The 14,748-nt window shown below is 48.0% G+C and overlaps 1 protein-coding gene across 1 annotated transcript in view; it reads left to right on the top strand.

Moving 5' to 3' along the window:
- Nucleotides 1-3,675: 3,675 nt before the first annotated feature.
- LOC147107230 (mannosyl-oligosaccharide glucosidase-like) overlaps nucleotides 3,676-14,748 on the top strand; it is a 38,855-nt gene continuing 27,782 nt past the window's right edge. The window contains exons 1-2 of the mRNA XM_086008446.1: nucleotides 3,676-4,462; nucleotides 10,523-10,889. Coding sequence (XP_085864572.1) covers nucleotides 10,529-10,889 — 361 coding nt within the window. The 5' untranslated portion in view covers nucleotides 3,676-4,462; nucleotides 10,523-10,528. The remainder of the gene's footprint in view (nucleotides 4,463-10,522; nucleotides 10,890-14,748) is intronic.

Below are 14,748 nucleotides of genomic sequence, written 5' to 3'. Positions count from 1 at the left end.
AAAATCTATCTCAACCTTGAACGTACTCAACGACTGAGCATTCACAGCCCTTTGGGACAGAGAATTCCAAAGATTCACAACCCTGTGAGCGAAGAAATCCCTCCTCATCTCAGTCTTAAATGGCCAACCCCTTATCCTGAGACTATGCCCCCTAGTTCTGGATTCTCCAGCCAGGGGAAACAACCTCTGCCGTGTCAATCCCTCTCAGTATCTTATGTTTCAATGAGATCACCTCTCATTCTTCTAAACTGCGGAGAATATCAGCCCATTCTACTCAATCTTTCATCATAGGACAACCCTCTCATCCCAGGAATCAATCTAGTGAACCTTTGTTGCACTCCCTCTAAGGCAAGTATTTCCTTCCTCAGATAAGGAGACCAAAACTGTGCCCAGTACTCCAGGTGTGGTCTCACCAAGGCCCTGTAAAATTGTAGTAAGACTTCCTTACTCTTATACTCCAACCCACTTGCAATAAAGGCCAACATGCCATTTGCCTTCCTAATTGCTTGCTGTACCCGCATGCTAATTCTCTGTTTCCTGTTCGAGGACACCTAAATCTCTCTGAACACCAACATTTAAGTTTCTCACCATTTAAAAAATATCCTGTTTTTCTATTCTTCCTACCAAAGTGAATAACCTCACATTTCCCCACATTATACTCCATCTGCCACCTTATTGCCCACTCACTTAACCTGTCCATATCTCTTTCCAGCCTCTTTGTATTCTCCTCACAGCTTACTTTCCCACCTAGCTTTGTATCATCGGTAAACTTGGATCCATTGCACTCGGTCCCTTCATCTAAGTCATTGATATAGGTTGTGAGTAGCTGAGGCCCAAGCACTGATCTTTGCAGCACCTCACTAGTTACAGCCTGCTAACTGGAAAATGACCCTTTTATCCCTACTCTATTTTCTGTCTGTTAACCATCCTCTATCCATGCTAATATATTGTAGCCAAACAGATTTATAATGGGTTCCTGGCCTAATAGTCTTTTGCTAATCTATATTCTGTTAGGCATTCTTATGATAATGCCACTGTTACATTTGATCTTGTAACTAATGGTTAACGATTATTCTTCCCTTTCCTCTAGCCACTCCTCTTTGGCTGTTATTACTCCTGGCGGGAATCCTGCCACTACTTGTTGTGGATGGTGTCTTGGCGTTATTCGTGTGCATGAAGTGGCGTAGAACCATTTCGCAATCCTAGCTTCCATCGCTTAGAATAATTCTACAGTAAGTTGGGAGTTAGTGTATGATTTATGTAAATGAATGCAAATTTGCTTAATTTACTATGGCACTACTCTTCCATGCCAGATATGTGCTTTACACCTTTTCAATGTGGCAATACTTGTGATAGATCAGAATTTTCAGTTGTTCAAAAGTAATGATTTGCCAGATTTGAGCTCAGAACAGATATGCCTGTCACAGAGTAGCTAGCATTTAGCATTGGAACAGTCTATGTTGTCTAAATTGATATTCTGAAATCAAGACAGGTTGTATTCTGACCAGAGAGCGGAGAACAGGCTGAGTTTTTGATGGAGCTAACTGGCCAGGGTAGCATTTGAGGTTGTGCCATCTAATGAATAGGGTGAGGATTGATGGGCCTGGTGAAATGTTCTTGCCTTTCTTTTCATATGTTCGCATTTTGTAATTGCAAATGTTGAGACAGACTAGATTTTGATGCGGAGGATAGCGTGAGAGTAATGGACAGTTTAAAATATGTTTATATCTTTTATTATCTATCTATGATAGGAATATTGCACAAGAATTTGTAGAAAAGGTGTATAAACCAAGACTCACTGAGACCTTTCCCAGGAGCTCTGACTCTGGGGCTTGCAAAAGCAAAGGCTTCTGCTGTGAGGGCTGCACACCAACTTCTCCACTGGTACCAGGAATAGAATTCTGGTTACCAGATATCAGTGCAGGAATGAACCTCCTGGAGTTAGAAAGAATCGCAATTCCTTGCGATAAAGTCAACCGACTGGTCCGGATTTTGCGTTGAGGCGAACAATAACTTCCGGAGTCTGTACATGTGCAGTTAAAGGCAGGAATGCGGAAGTTGCTAAGTTGCCCTGCTCCCCAACGGCATGTCGCTGACAGATTCAGCTATGAAATCCATGTAAGGGCGTGAAGTAGCTGTACTTACCCACTAGTTACCCACTAAACATGGCAGAAAGGTTGGGCTGGTGCATTCAGGTTTAAGTGAATTGTTAATGGTGTGATGAGCAGTATTCCCTCTGTTTGTGGTGCTGACAGCTGCCCAGAGACTTTTCACGGGTTTTTGAGCAGCAACTTGCTGCCATCGAGCCTGTGATCCGGTGCGGTGCCCACAGGGGATCCGGTGCGGTGCCCACAGGGGATCGGGCCTGTGATCCGGTGCGGTGCCCACAGGTGATCGGGCCTGTGATCCGGTGCGGTGCCCACAGGGGAGCGGGCCTGTGATCCGGTGCGGTGCCCACAGGTGATCGGGCCTGTGATCCGGTGCGGTGCCCACAGAGGATCGGGCCTGTGATCCGGTGCCCACAGGGGATCGGGCCTGTGATCCGGTGCAGTGCCCACAGGGGATCGGGCCTGTGATCCGGTGCGGTGCCCACAGGGGATCGGGCCTGTGATCCGGTGCGGTGCCCACAGGGGATCGGGCCTGTGATCCGGTGCGGTGCCCACAGGGGATCGGGCCTGTGATCCGGTGCGGTGACCACAGGGGATCGGGCCTGTGATCCGGTGCGGTGCCCACAGGGGATCGGGCCTGTGATCCGGTGCGGTGCCCACAGGTGATCGGGCCTGTGATCCGGTGCGGTGCCCACAGGGGATCGGGCCTGTGATCCGGTGCGGTGCCCACAGGGGATCGGGCCTGTGATCCGGTGCGGTGCCCACAGGGGAGCGGGCCTGTGCCAGCGGGCAAGGCTCTTCAACACTGGAGCATCCTCAGAGACACACAGCCCAAACCAGCAAGTAGAAATTCCATTTAAATCATGTGCAATAGAGAGAAAGATGGGATTCAGAGACAGAAAGAAAAGGAATGAGAATCCACACTCCTAAAATTAAATGTTAGATGATGAGATTGTTCCTCTTTTAATGAACCAAATAAATTAAACAAATAAACTGTAAATAAACCTCTAAAACTTTAAATAAACCTTAGCAAATCAAATTAAAATTTGGTTGTCCAATCCAATTATGCACTCCAGTCCCCGCGGTGCCCACCGGTCACGGAAGTATGATGAGATTGTTTGGCAGTAATTATCATTAATTACCAATGTTCCTGCAGCATGTGGACCGCAAAACCTGGGCCGATGAGGCGCCCGGAGCCCGAGGCGGGGAAAGGCCGCCCTCTCACCGAGTGGCCCGGATTCAGGGCGGCCCAAGGCCGGGCCCCAGACTGCAGCATGTTGGTGATTTCGGGGAGGTGTTGCGGACCCCGGCCTCGGAGCCCAAAGCACCCGGCACATCCCGCCCTGAGGAGCGGCCGAAATCCGAGGTCCTCGTCCTCCTCCTCCCTTCCGGTCCTCCGAGCGGCGCCTCTTGCCAACACTTCCACTCCTCGACACTGTGCCAGTGCTGTGATTGGCGGAGCTGCTGCTCGGGCTCCGCCCCCCGGGCCTGAGGCACCGAGCGACCCAGAACCGCGGCCCGGGCCTGAGGCACCGAGCGACCGAGCACCGCGGCCCGGGCCTGAGGCACCGAGCGACCGAGCACCGCGGCCCGGGCCTGAGGCACCGAGCGAGCCCAGCACCGCGGCCCGGGCCTGAGGCACCGAGCGAGCCCAGCACCGCGGCCCGGGCCTGAGGCACCGAGCGAGCCCAGCACCGCGGCCCGGGCCTGAGGCACCGAGCGACCGAGCACCGCGGCCCGGGCCTGAGGCACCGAGCGAGCCCAGCACCGCGGCCCGGGCCTGAGGCACCGAGCGAGCCCAGCACCGCGGCCCGGGCCTGAGGCACCGAGCGAGCCCAGCACCGCGGCCCGGGCCTGAGGCACCGAGCGACCGAGCACCGCGGCCCGGGCCTGAGGCACCGAGCGAGCCCAGCACCGCGGCCCGGGCCTGAGGCACCGAGCGAGCCCAGCACCGCGGCCCGGGCCTGAGGCACCGAGCGAGCCCAGCACCGCGGCCCGGGCCTGAGGCACCGAGCGAGCCCAGCACCGCGGCCCGGGCCTGAGGCACCGAGCGAGCCCAGCACCGCGGCCCGGGCCTGAGGCACCGAGCGAGCCCAGCACCGCGGCCCGGGCCTGAGGCACCGAGCGAGCCCAGCACCGCGGCCCGGGCCTGAGGCACCGAGCGAGCCCAGCACCGCGGCCCGGGCCTGAGGCACCGAGCGAGCCCAGCACCGCGGCCCGGGCCTGAGGCACCGAGCGAGCCCAGCACCGCGGCCCGGGCCTGAGGCACCGAGCGAGCCCAGCACCGCGGCCCGGGCCTGAGGCACCGAGCGAGCCCAGCACCGCGGCCCGGGCCTGAGGCACCGAGCGAGCCCGTGAGTAATGAGTGAAGCGGGCAGCGGCTCGGCCTCCTGTCACACCCTCTGTCCTGTGTCCTGTATTCTGGCTCTGGGCTGTCCTGTTCCTGTGTTCCTGTCCCTGCCCCGTATCCTGTGTCCTGTCTCTGGGCTGTCCTGTGCCCTGTATTCTGGCTCTGTGTCCTGTCCCTGTATCCTGGCTCTGGGCTGTTCTGTGTCCTGTATTCTGGCTGTGTCCTGTCCCTGTCCTGGTCCTGTCCCTGTCCTGTCCTGTGTCCTGTATTCTGGCTGTGTCCTGTCCCTGTCCTGGTCCTGTCCCTGTCCTGTCCTGTGTCCTGTATTCTGGCTGTGTCCTGGTCCTGTCCCTGTCCTGTCCTGTGCCCTGTATTCTGGCTCTGTGTCCTGTCCCTGTGTCCCTGTATCCTGGCTCTGGGCTGTTCTGTGCCCTGTGTCCTGTATTCTGGCTGTGTCCTGTCCTGGTCCTGTCCCTGTGTCCCTGTCCTGTCCTGTGTCCTGTATTCTGGCTGTGTCCTGTCCCTGTCCTGGTCCTGTCCCTGTGTCCCTGTCCTGTCCTGTGTCCTGTATTCTGGCTCTGGGCTGCACTCACTACTCAATGAGTTACTGACACAAAGTTATCCTTCAGATATACAATCGCTACAATGTAAAAGTTTTTTGTATCCTTGTCACATTGTAATTTGTATCTGCGGTTTCAAACCAACTGCTGGACATAAAAAGACCAAGGTCCGTCTAGTTGGCCTTTAACTACCTGGTAGTTACAGGATACAATAATGGAGTTGTTAACTAATCATAAAAATCAATTAATTTGTTTATGACAGATCCAGACATGACGTGAAGAAAACCTCCAGTGGTGGAGAGCTTTGGGACATAGATCCAAACTCATACACTGTATCCTAAAATATTAAGAGTGAAATCAAGGGTAGTAACAGACTTCAGGAGGACATAAAATGATTGGTGAAATAGGCAGACAAATGGATACAATTTACAACAACTTGTATTTATATAGCACGTTTAACATAGTAAAAAGTCCCAAGGCACTTCACGTGAGCGTTATCAAACATAATTTGACACCAAGCCACAAGAGATATTAGGGCAGGTGACCAAAAGCTTGGTCAAAGAGGTAGGTTTTAAGGAGCGTCTTAAAGGAGGAGAGAGAGGTAGTGAGGCGGAGAGGTTTAGGGAGGGAAGTCCAGAGCTTAGGGCCCAGGCAGCTGAAGGCATAGCTGCCAATAGTGGAGCGATTATAATCAAGGATGCGTAAGAGGCCAGAATTGGAGGAGCTCAGAGATCTCGGAAGGTTGGAGGGCTGGAGGAGGTTGTTTTATTCATTCATGGGGGTTGTGCATCACTGGCGAGGCCAGCATTTATTGTGCATCCTTAATTGCCCTTGAGAAGTTGGAGGTGAGCCGCTTACTTGAATCCTGCAGTCTGTGTGAAGATGCTCCCACAGTGCTGTTAGGGAGGCAGTTACAGGATTTTGACTCGGTGATAATGACGGATCAGCGATATATTTCCAAGTCAGGTTGGTGTGTAACTTGGAGATGGTGATGTTCCCATGCGCCTGCTGCCTTTGTCCTTCTAGGTGGTAGAGGTCGCGGGTTTCAGAGGAAGAAGCCTTGGCAAGTTGCTGCAGTGCATCTTGTAGATGGTACACACTGCAGCCACAGTATGCTGGTGGTGGAGGGATTAAATGTTTAAGGTGGTGGATGGGGGGGCCAATCAAGCGGGCTGCTTTGTCCTGGATGGTGTCGAGCTTCTTGAGTGTTGTTGGAGCTGCACTCATGCAGGCAAGTGGAGAGTATTCCATCACATTTAGACAAGTTGAGTGAGTGGGCAAATACATGGCAGATGCAGTATAACGTGGATAAATATGAAGTTATCCACTTCGGTAGGAAAAACAGAAAGGCAGAGTATTATTTAAATGCTGATAGATTGGGAAATGATGATGTACAAAGGGACCTGGGTGTCCTTGTACACCAGTCACTGAAAGCAAACATGCAGGTGCAGCAAGCAGTTAGGAAGGCAAATGGTATGTTGGCCTTCATTGCAAGAGGATTTGAGTACAGGATTGAGGATGTCGCACTACAGTGATAAAGGGCCTTGGTGAGACCACACCTGGAGTACTGTGTGCAGGTTTGGTCTCCTTACCTAAGAAAGGATATGCTTACCATAGAGGGAGTGCAGCGAAGGTTCACCAGACTGATTCCTGGGCTGGCGGGACTGTCGTATGAGGAGAGATTGGGTCGACTAGGCCTGAATTCACTAGAGTTTAGAAGAATGAGAGGGGATCTCGTTGAAACGTATAAAATTCTGACGGGACTAGACAGACTGGATGCAGGGAGGATGTTTCCCCTGGCTGGGGGGTCTAGAACGAGGGGTCACAGTCTCAGGATACGGGGTAGGACATTTAGAAACATAGAAACATAGAGATAGGAACAGGAGTAGGCCATTCGGCCCTTCGAGCCTGCTCCGCCATTCAATGAGATCATGGCTGATCTTCGTCTGAGATCATAGCTGATCTTACCAGTTCAGTACCCCGTCCCCGCCTTTTCTCCGTAACCCTTAATCCCCTTAGCCTTCAGAAATATATCCAATTCTCTCTTGAAAATATTTATTGAATTAGCCTTCACAGCCCTCTGTGGCAGGGAATTCCACAGGCTCACCACTCTTTGAGTGAAGAAATTCTTCCTCATCTCTGTTTAGGACTGAGATGAGGAGACATTTCTTCACTGATGCTGATGAACCTGTGGAATTCTCTACCACAGAAGGCTGTGGAGGCCAAGTCACTGAATATATTTAAGAAGGAGATAGATAGATTTCTAGACACAAAAGGCATCAAGGGGTATGGGGAGAGAGCGGGAATATCGTATTGAGATAGAGGATCAGCCATGATCATATTGAATGGCGGAGCAGGCTCGAAGGGCCGAATGGCCTACTCCTGCTCTTATTTTTCTATGTTTCTATCACACTCCTGACTTGTGCCTTGTAGATGGTGGAAAGGCTTTGGGGAGTCAGGAGGTGAGACACTTGCCGCAGAATCTTCAGTCTCTGACCTGCTCTTGTTGCCACAGTAGTTATGTGGCTGGTCCAGTTAAGTTTCTGGTCAATGGTGACCCCCAGGATGTTGATGGTGGCGGATTTAGCGATGGTAATGCAGTTGAATGTCAAGGGGAGGTGGTTAGACTCTCGCTTGTTGGAGATAGTAATTGCCTGGCACTTGTGTGGCACAGATGTTATTTGCCACATATCAGCCCAAGCCTGAATATTGCCCATGCCTTGCTGCATGTGGGCATGGACTGCTTCATTATCTGAATAATTTATGTCGCAATCATTATGTCGAAGATTGTCTCGGGGGCACCTGCTACATGGGAGAGATGGACACCAGCAGGAGTTACAGGAAATCCACCCTCGTGGACCCCCCCGAGTTTTTGTTTCACGTACATCATGCAGTGACTTTGTGGGAGACAGGAGCTAGTGTACCGTGCTTTGCCCTTAATGTGACAGTTTCCTGGTTAGAAATCAAATCCTTGAGGTGCAGGCCAGGGTGTCTTTTAGTTGTGTCTGATTCTTAAAAGTCCTTTTGAATGGTAGTATTACTCTGATATATCTCCAACAAATAATTATGAATGAAAATGGCAGTACAATTCAGTATAATACATTCTTCAATTCTACTGATGGCTAATAATTGAGCCAATTTTTAAAGAACTGCAGTGTCACCTATTAGGGGGATAATCCGTCCCACTGTGTATTTTTCAAAACATAATCTGTTATATTTAAACCACCAGTCACTGCACAAAGTACTTCAAACAAAATCTCAGAGCGTCCACAAGGGTGGACTTTTGACTGTACCTAAACTCCTGTACTTCCTGCTAGTGTCTATCTCACCTCCATGCAAGGTGCCCTGAGGCATTCTTATAAACGCAATATAAAATAAGTACATAAGTAGTTGCAAATTTTATATATCTATATAAATCTATGCTGATTACAAATATTGCAAAGAAAGACTTGCATTTATATAGCGCTTTTCATGTCCACCGGACGTCCCAAAGTGCTTTACAGCCAATGAAGTACTTTTTGAAGTGTAGTCACTGTTGTAATGTAACCAATTTACACATAGCAAGATCTCACAAACAGCAAGGTGGTAATGACCAGATAATTTGTTTTAGTGATGTTGGTTGAGGGATAAATATTGGCCAGGTCACCGGGGAGAACTCCCCTGCTCTTCAAAATAGTGCCATGGGATCTTTTTCACGTCCGCCTGAGAGAGCAGACGAGGCAGATATTTCCGCAGTGTTGACAGCCCTGTATTTGGTACCAAGACTGATTGATGTTAGTTGGATGTATATGTTATTTTGGCAATCTTTTGGAGTGCTATGTAACATTTCTTATTGGTCCCCATTTTCTTCATAATCGGTTTGGAGAATAGGAAGACTGAGTATTGATGTATTAATGTTAATAAAAATTGATAAAGAAGAGGTACTAGAAAGGCTGGCTGTACTTAATAGATAAGTCACCAGGACCGGATAGAATGCATCCTAGGCCACTGAGAGAAGTGAAGGAAGAAATTTCGGAGGTACTGGCCATAATCTTCCAATCCCCCTTAGATACGCGGGTGATGCCAGAGGACTGGATTGCAAATGTTACACCCTTGTTCAAAAAAGGGTGTAAAGATAAACCCAGCAACTACAGGCCAGTCAGTTTAACCTCGGTAGTGGGGAAGCTTTTAGGAACAATAATCAGGGACAAAATTAACAGTCACTTGGACAAGTGTGGATTAATTAAGGAAAGCCAGCACGGATTTGTTAAAGGCAAATCATGTTTAACTAACTAGATGAGGTAACAGAAGGTTAATGAGGGCAATGCGGTTGACGTAGTGTACATGGATTTCCAAAAGGCTTTTGATAAAGTGCCACGTAATAGACTTGCCAGCAAAGCTGAAGCCCATGGAATAAAAGGGACAGTGACAGCATGGATATGGAATTGGCTAAGTGACGGGGAACAGAAAGTAATGGTGAACAGTTGTTTTTCGGACTGGAGGAAGGTATACAGTGGTGTTCCCCAGGGGTCGGTTCTGGGACCACTGCTTTTCTTGATGTATATTAATGACTTGGATGTGGGTGTACAGGGCACAATTTCAAAATTTGCAGATGACACAAAACTTGGAAGTATAGTGAACAGTGAGGGGGATAGTGATAGACTTCAGGAAGACATAGACAGGCTGGTGGAATGGGCGGACACGTGACAGATGAAATTTAATGCAGATAAAAGCAAAGTGATACATTTTGGAAGAATGAATGAGGAGAGGAAATATAAACTAAAGGTACAATCCTAAAGGGGGTGCAGGAACAGAGAGACCTGGGGGTATATGTGCACAAATCGTTCAAGGTGGCAGGGCAGGTTGAGAAAGCGATTAAAAAAGCACTTGGATCCTGGGCTTCATGAATAGAGGTATAGAGTACAAAAGCGTGGAAATTATGATGAACCTGTATAAAACACTGGTTCGGCCCCCACTGGAGTATTGTGTCCAATTCTGGGCACTACACTTTAGGCAGGATGTGAAGGCTTTAGAGAGGGTGCAGAAAAGATTTACAAGAATGGTTCCCAGGAATGAGGGACTTCAGTTACGTGGATAGACTGGAGAAGCTGGGGTTGTTCTCCTTGGAGCAGAGGAGATTTGATAGAAGTGTTCAAAATCATGAGGGGGCTAGACAGAGTAGATAGAAAGAAACTGTTCCCATTGGCGGAAGGGTCGAGAACCAGAGGACACAGATTTAAGGTGATTGGCAGAAGAACCAAAGACGACATGAGGAAAAACATTTTTTACTCAGCGAGAGGTTAGGATCTGGAATACACTGCCTGAAAGGGTGGTGGTTAATCGTGGCTTTCAAATAGGAATTGGATAAGTACCTGAAGGAAAAATATTTGCAGGGCTACGGGGAAAGGGCACGGGAGTGGGACTAGCTGAGAGCCGGCATGGGCTGGAGGGGCCGAATGGCCTTCCGTGCTGTTACCATTCAATGATTCTATGTTTTGAAATACCTCCCGCTCTTCTCCCCACAGTGAAGCATGGCACGGCAGAGGTTGAAAAAGGAGAGGCTGATTGATCCCAAAGTGGATGGGAAAAATGGAAAGAATGCTGGACCTCACAAGAAACCTCCAACTAAGGAAAAGAAGAAGAAGTCCAATTTGGGGAATATCTTCATCAACATAGCAATTGTACTGTGCATCGTGAGCTGTGTCTGGTTTTGCTATGCTATTTACATGAGGTCCTGGCTTGCTAACAGAATCATAACACCTCACCCCTCATTGCGGATACTGAACAGCAACAGTACCAATCCTGCATTGTCACCACAGAAATACTGGGGATCCTACCGACCTCAGGTATACTTTGGAATGAAAACACGGAGTCAGAAATCAATTGTAACAGGTAAAGTAAATCGTGGTCTGACCTCGCGTACCGTGGCACATTCCTGTTCATTCCCATGTTCCTATGGAAATGGCTACCCTCTCAAGTTCTTAATTTTGTTAAGAATGTAGTATGTCCTATTACTGTAATTTACAGTGCTGTTCTGCACTGAAAACTCAAATATAAGTTTTACAGATGATTATTGACAAGTTTTACTCAGTACTTAAAAACAAATATTAAATAACTATTATTTAAGTTGGAAAAGTGCCACTTGTTCACGGAGACTCAGCATGAATTGAGGCCATGCAGGCCATGTTTAACTAACCTCCTGGGATTTTTAAATCCACTACTGACAAGGCTGACAGGGGCATAGAAACATAGAAACAGAAGATAGGAGCAGGAGTAGGCCATTCGGCCCCTCGAGCCTGCTCTGCCATTTAATGCGACCATGGCTGATCATCCAAATTCAGTACCCTGTCCCTGCCTTCTCCCCATTACCCTTGATCCCTTTAGCCTTAAGAAATATATCTAACTCCTTGAATATTAATGAATTGGCCTCAACTGCCTTTTGTGGTAGAGAATTCCACAGGTTCACCACTCTGGGTGAAGAAATTCCTCCTCATCTTTGTCCTAAATGGCCTACCCCTTATCTTTAGACTGTGACCCCTGGTTCTGGACTCCCCCACCATCAGGAACATCCTTCCTGCATCTAGTCTGTCTAGTCCTGTTAGAATTTTATAAGTTTCAATGAGATGCTTAAATATTTGCATGTTTAGAAAGCTAGGAACAGGATGCCACACTGCTGAAGCTTTGCACTGGATGGAAAACTGGCTTCAGAATAGGGTAGCAATCAAAACATGATTAAGAACATTAAGAAATAGGAGCAGAAATAGGCCACTTGGCCCCTCGAGCCTGCTCCGCCATTCAGTAAGATCATGGCTGATCTTGGGCTCAAAGCCACTTCCCTGCTCGCTCCCTGTAACCCTTCACTCCCTTATCTTGCAAAAATCTGTCTATCTCCACCTTAAATGTATTTAATGACCCAGCCTCCACGGCTCTCTGGGGCAGAGAATTCCACAGATTTACGACCCTCTGAGAGAAGAAATTCCTCCTCATCTCAGTTCTAAAAGGGCGACCCTTTACTCTGAAACTGTGCCCCCGAGTTCTAGATTTCCCCACGAGGGGAAACATCCTCTTTGCATCTACCTTGTCGAGCCCCCTCAGTATCTTATATGTTTCGATAAGATCACCTCTCATTCTTCTAAATTCCAATGAGTATAGGCCCAGCCTGCTCAACCTTTCCTCATAAGTCAACCCCCTCATCTCTGGAATTAACCTAGTGAATCATCTCTGAACTGCCTCCAATGCAAGTATATCCTTCCTTAAATAAGGAGACCAAAACTGTACGCAGTACTCCAGGTGTGGTCTCGCCAATATCCTGTACAGTTGTAGCAGGACTTCCCTGTTTTTATACTCCAACCCCTTTGGGGAAAAAAAGGCCAACATTCCATTTGCCTTTTTGATTACTTGCTGTACTTGCATGCTAACTTCTTGTGTTTCATGCACAAGGACCCCCCGGTCCCTCTGAACTGTCGCATTTTGTAATCTCTCTCCATTTAAATAAGAATTTGCTTTTTTATTTTGCCTGCCAAAGTGTATAACCTCGCATTTTCACACATTATACTCCATCTGCCAAATGTTTGCCCACTCACCTAGCCTGTCTATATCCCTTTGCAGATTCTTTGAGTCCTCTGCACAACTTGCTTGCCCACCCATCTTTGTATCCTCCGCAAACTTGGCTACATTACACTCGGTCCCTTCATCCAAGTCATTAATGTAGATTGTAAATAGTTGAGGTCCCAATGCCGATCCCTGTGGCACCCCACTAGTTACCATTTGCCAACTGGAAAATGACCCATTTATCCTGACTCTCTGCTTTCTGTTAGTTAGCTAATTCTCTATCCATGCTAATATATTACCCCCAATTCCGTGAGCTCTTATCTTATGCAGTAACCTTTTATGTGGCACCTTATCGAATGCCTTCTGGAAACCCAAATACACCACATCCACTGGTTCACCTTTGTCCACCCTGCTCGTTACCTCCTCAAAGAACTCCAGCAAGTTATTTAAACATAATTTCCCTTTCATAAAACCATGCTGACTCTGCTTGACTGCATTATGATTTTCCAAATGCCCTGCTACTGCTTCCTTAATGAAGGACTCCGGCATTTTCCCAACGACAGAAGTTAATCTAACTGGTCTATAGTTTCCTGTTTTCTCTCTCCCTCCTTTCTTAAATAGGGGTGTTACATTTGCAGTTTCCCAATCCGCTGGGACCTCTCCAGAGTCTGGGGAATTTTGGTATATTGCAACCAATGCATCCACTATCTCTGCAGCCACTTCTTTTAAGACCCTGGGATGCAGGCCATCTGGTCCAGGGGACTTGTCGTCTTTTAGTTCCATTATTTTACCGAGTACTATTTCCTTAGTGATAGTGATTGTCTTTAGCTCCCCCCTCCCTGTGGCACCTTGATTATCCATTATTGGGATGTTGTTAGTGTCTTCTACTGTGAAGACAGATATAAAATATTTGTTCAGAGTCTCTGCCATTTCCCCGTTCCCTATTATTAATTCCCCAGTCTCATTCTCTAAGGGACCAATGTTTACTTTAGCTAATCTCTTTTTATATATCTGTAGAAGCTCTTACTATCTGTTTTAATGTTTCTTGCCAGTTTACTCTCCTGATTCATCTTCTCTCTTTTTATTATTGTTTTAGTCATCCTTTGCTGGTTTTTGAAAATTTCCCAATCCTCTGGTCTCCCACCAATCTTGGCAACATTGTATGCCTTCGTTTTCAATTTGACACCACCCTTTACTTCCTTAGTTAGCCACGGATGGTGCTCCCTTCTCTTAAATATATTCCAGTGAGAAAGAAAGATTTTTTGTTGAGAGTTATGAAATATCTCTAAGTGTCTGCCACTGCATGTCAACTGTCTTACCCTTTAATTTATTAAATTAGTACATCCAAGGGTCTTATTTTTAACATGTATCAATTTGGAACAGTGATATTGGCCATCTCCCAAGTTTTTACATCTGTTCTCGGGATGTGGATGACACAGACAAAGCTGCATTTATTGCCCTTCATTGTCCTGAGAAGATGCTGGGCCTTCTCATCATTCCATAGCAGACTACTACCCTTAGTTTGGCATCCTCGAGAAGCATAACTAACTTTCATTGTGTTTCTGAAACCAACCTCATTGATTTTTTTTTTCAGGAAGTGACAATCCAAGTCGGAGCTGGAAAGCTGTATCATATACGATACCATAGTCTGTACAGGTAGGACAGTGGAGACCCGTTTCCTGCACCTCCTGTGCCACGTGGGAACTCCAAGACACTTTGTGTCCTCGATAACCACGTGGGCAAGAAGAGACTCTGGTTGCTGGAGCTCAGGGTTTTTGAACTTGAGCAGCTGGAGTCACTACAGGGCATACGGGAGGCTGAAAGTTTCCTGGAACACACGTTCCAGGAGGTGGTCCCCCACAACTACATAGACTTCAGGAGGATAGTAAATGGGTGGCCAGCCGACACAGTAGAAAGAAGCAGGCAGTTCAGGAATCCTCCGGGAGTGTGGCACTCACTAACCAGTTCTTAGTGCTGAAAACCAGTGAGGGTGATGACTACCTTGGGGTAGTGTAGTGTGAGCACATCCACAACACCTTGGGGCAAATGACTGCACAGGGAGGCACAGCAAAGTGTAGAAATGCAGTGGTCATTGGTGATTCGATAGTCAGGGGTTTCTGCAACCGCTGACTTGAGCCTCACATGGTGTGTTGCACTGGTGCCAGGGTAAAGGACATCACTGAGAGCATGCAGAACATTC

Source organism: Somniosus microcephalus, chromosome 15 (assembly GCF_052327205.1).
Source record: "Somniosus microcephalus isolate GS21.2 chromosome 15, FLI_Smic_1.0, whole genome shotgun sequence".
Taxonomy (NCBI): Eukaryota; Metazoa; Chordata; class Chondrichthyes; order Squaliformes; family Somniosidae; genus Somniosus; species Somniosus microcephalus.
The sequence above is the reverse complement of the archived record's forward strand: the minus strand, read 5'-3'. Positions and strand labels throughout refer to the sequence as shown.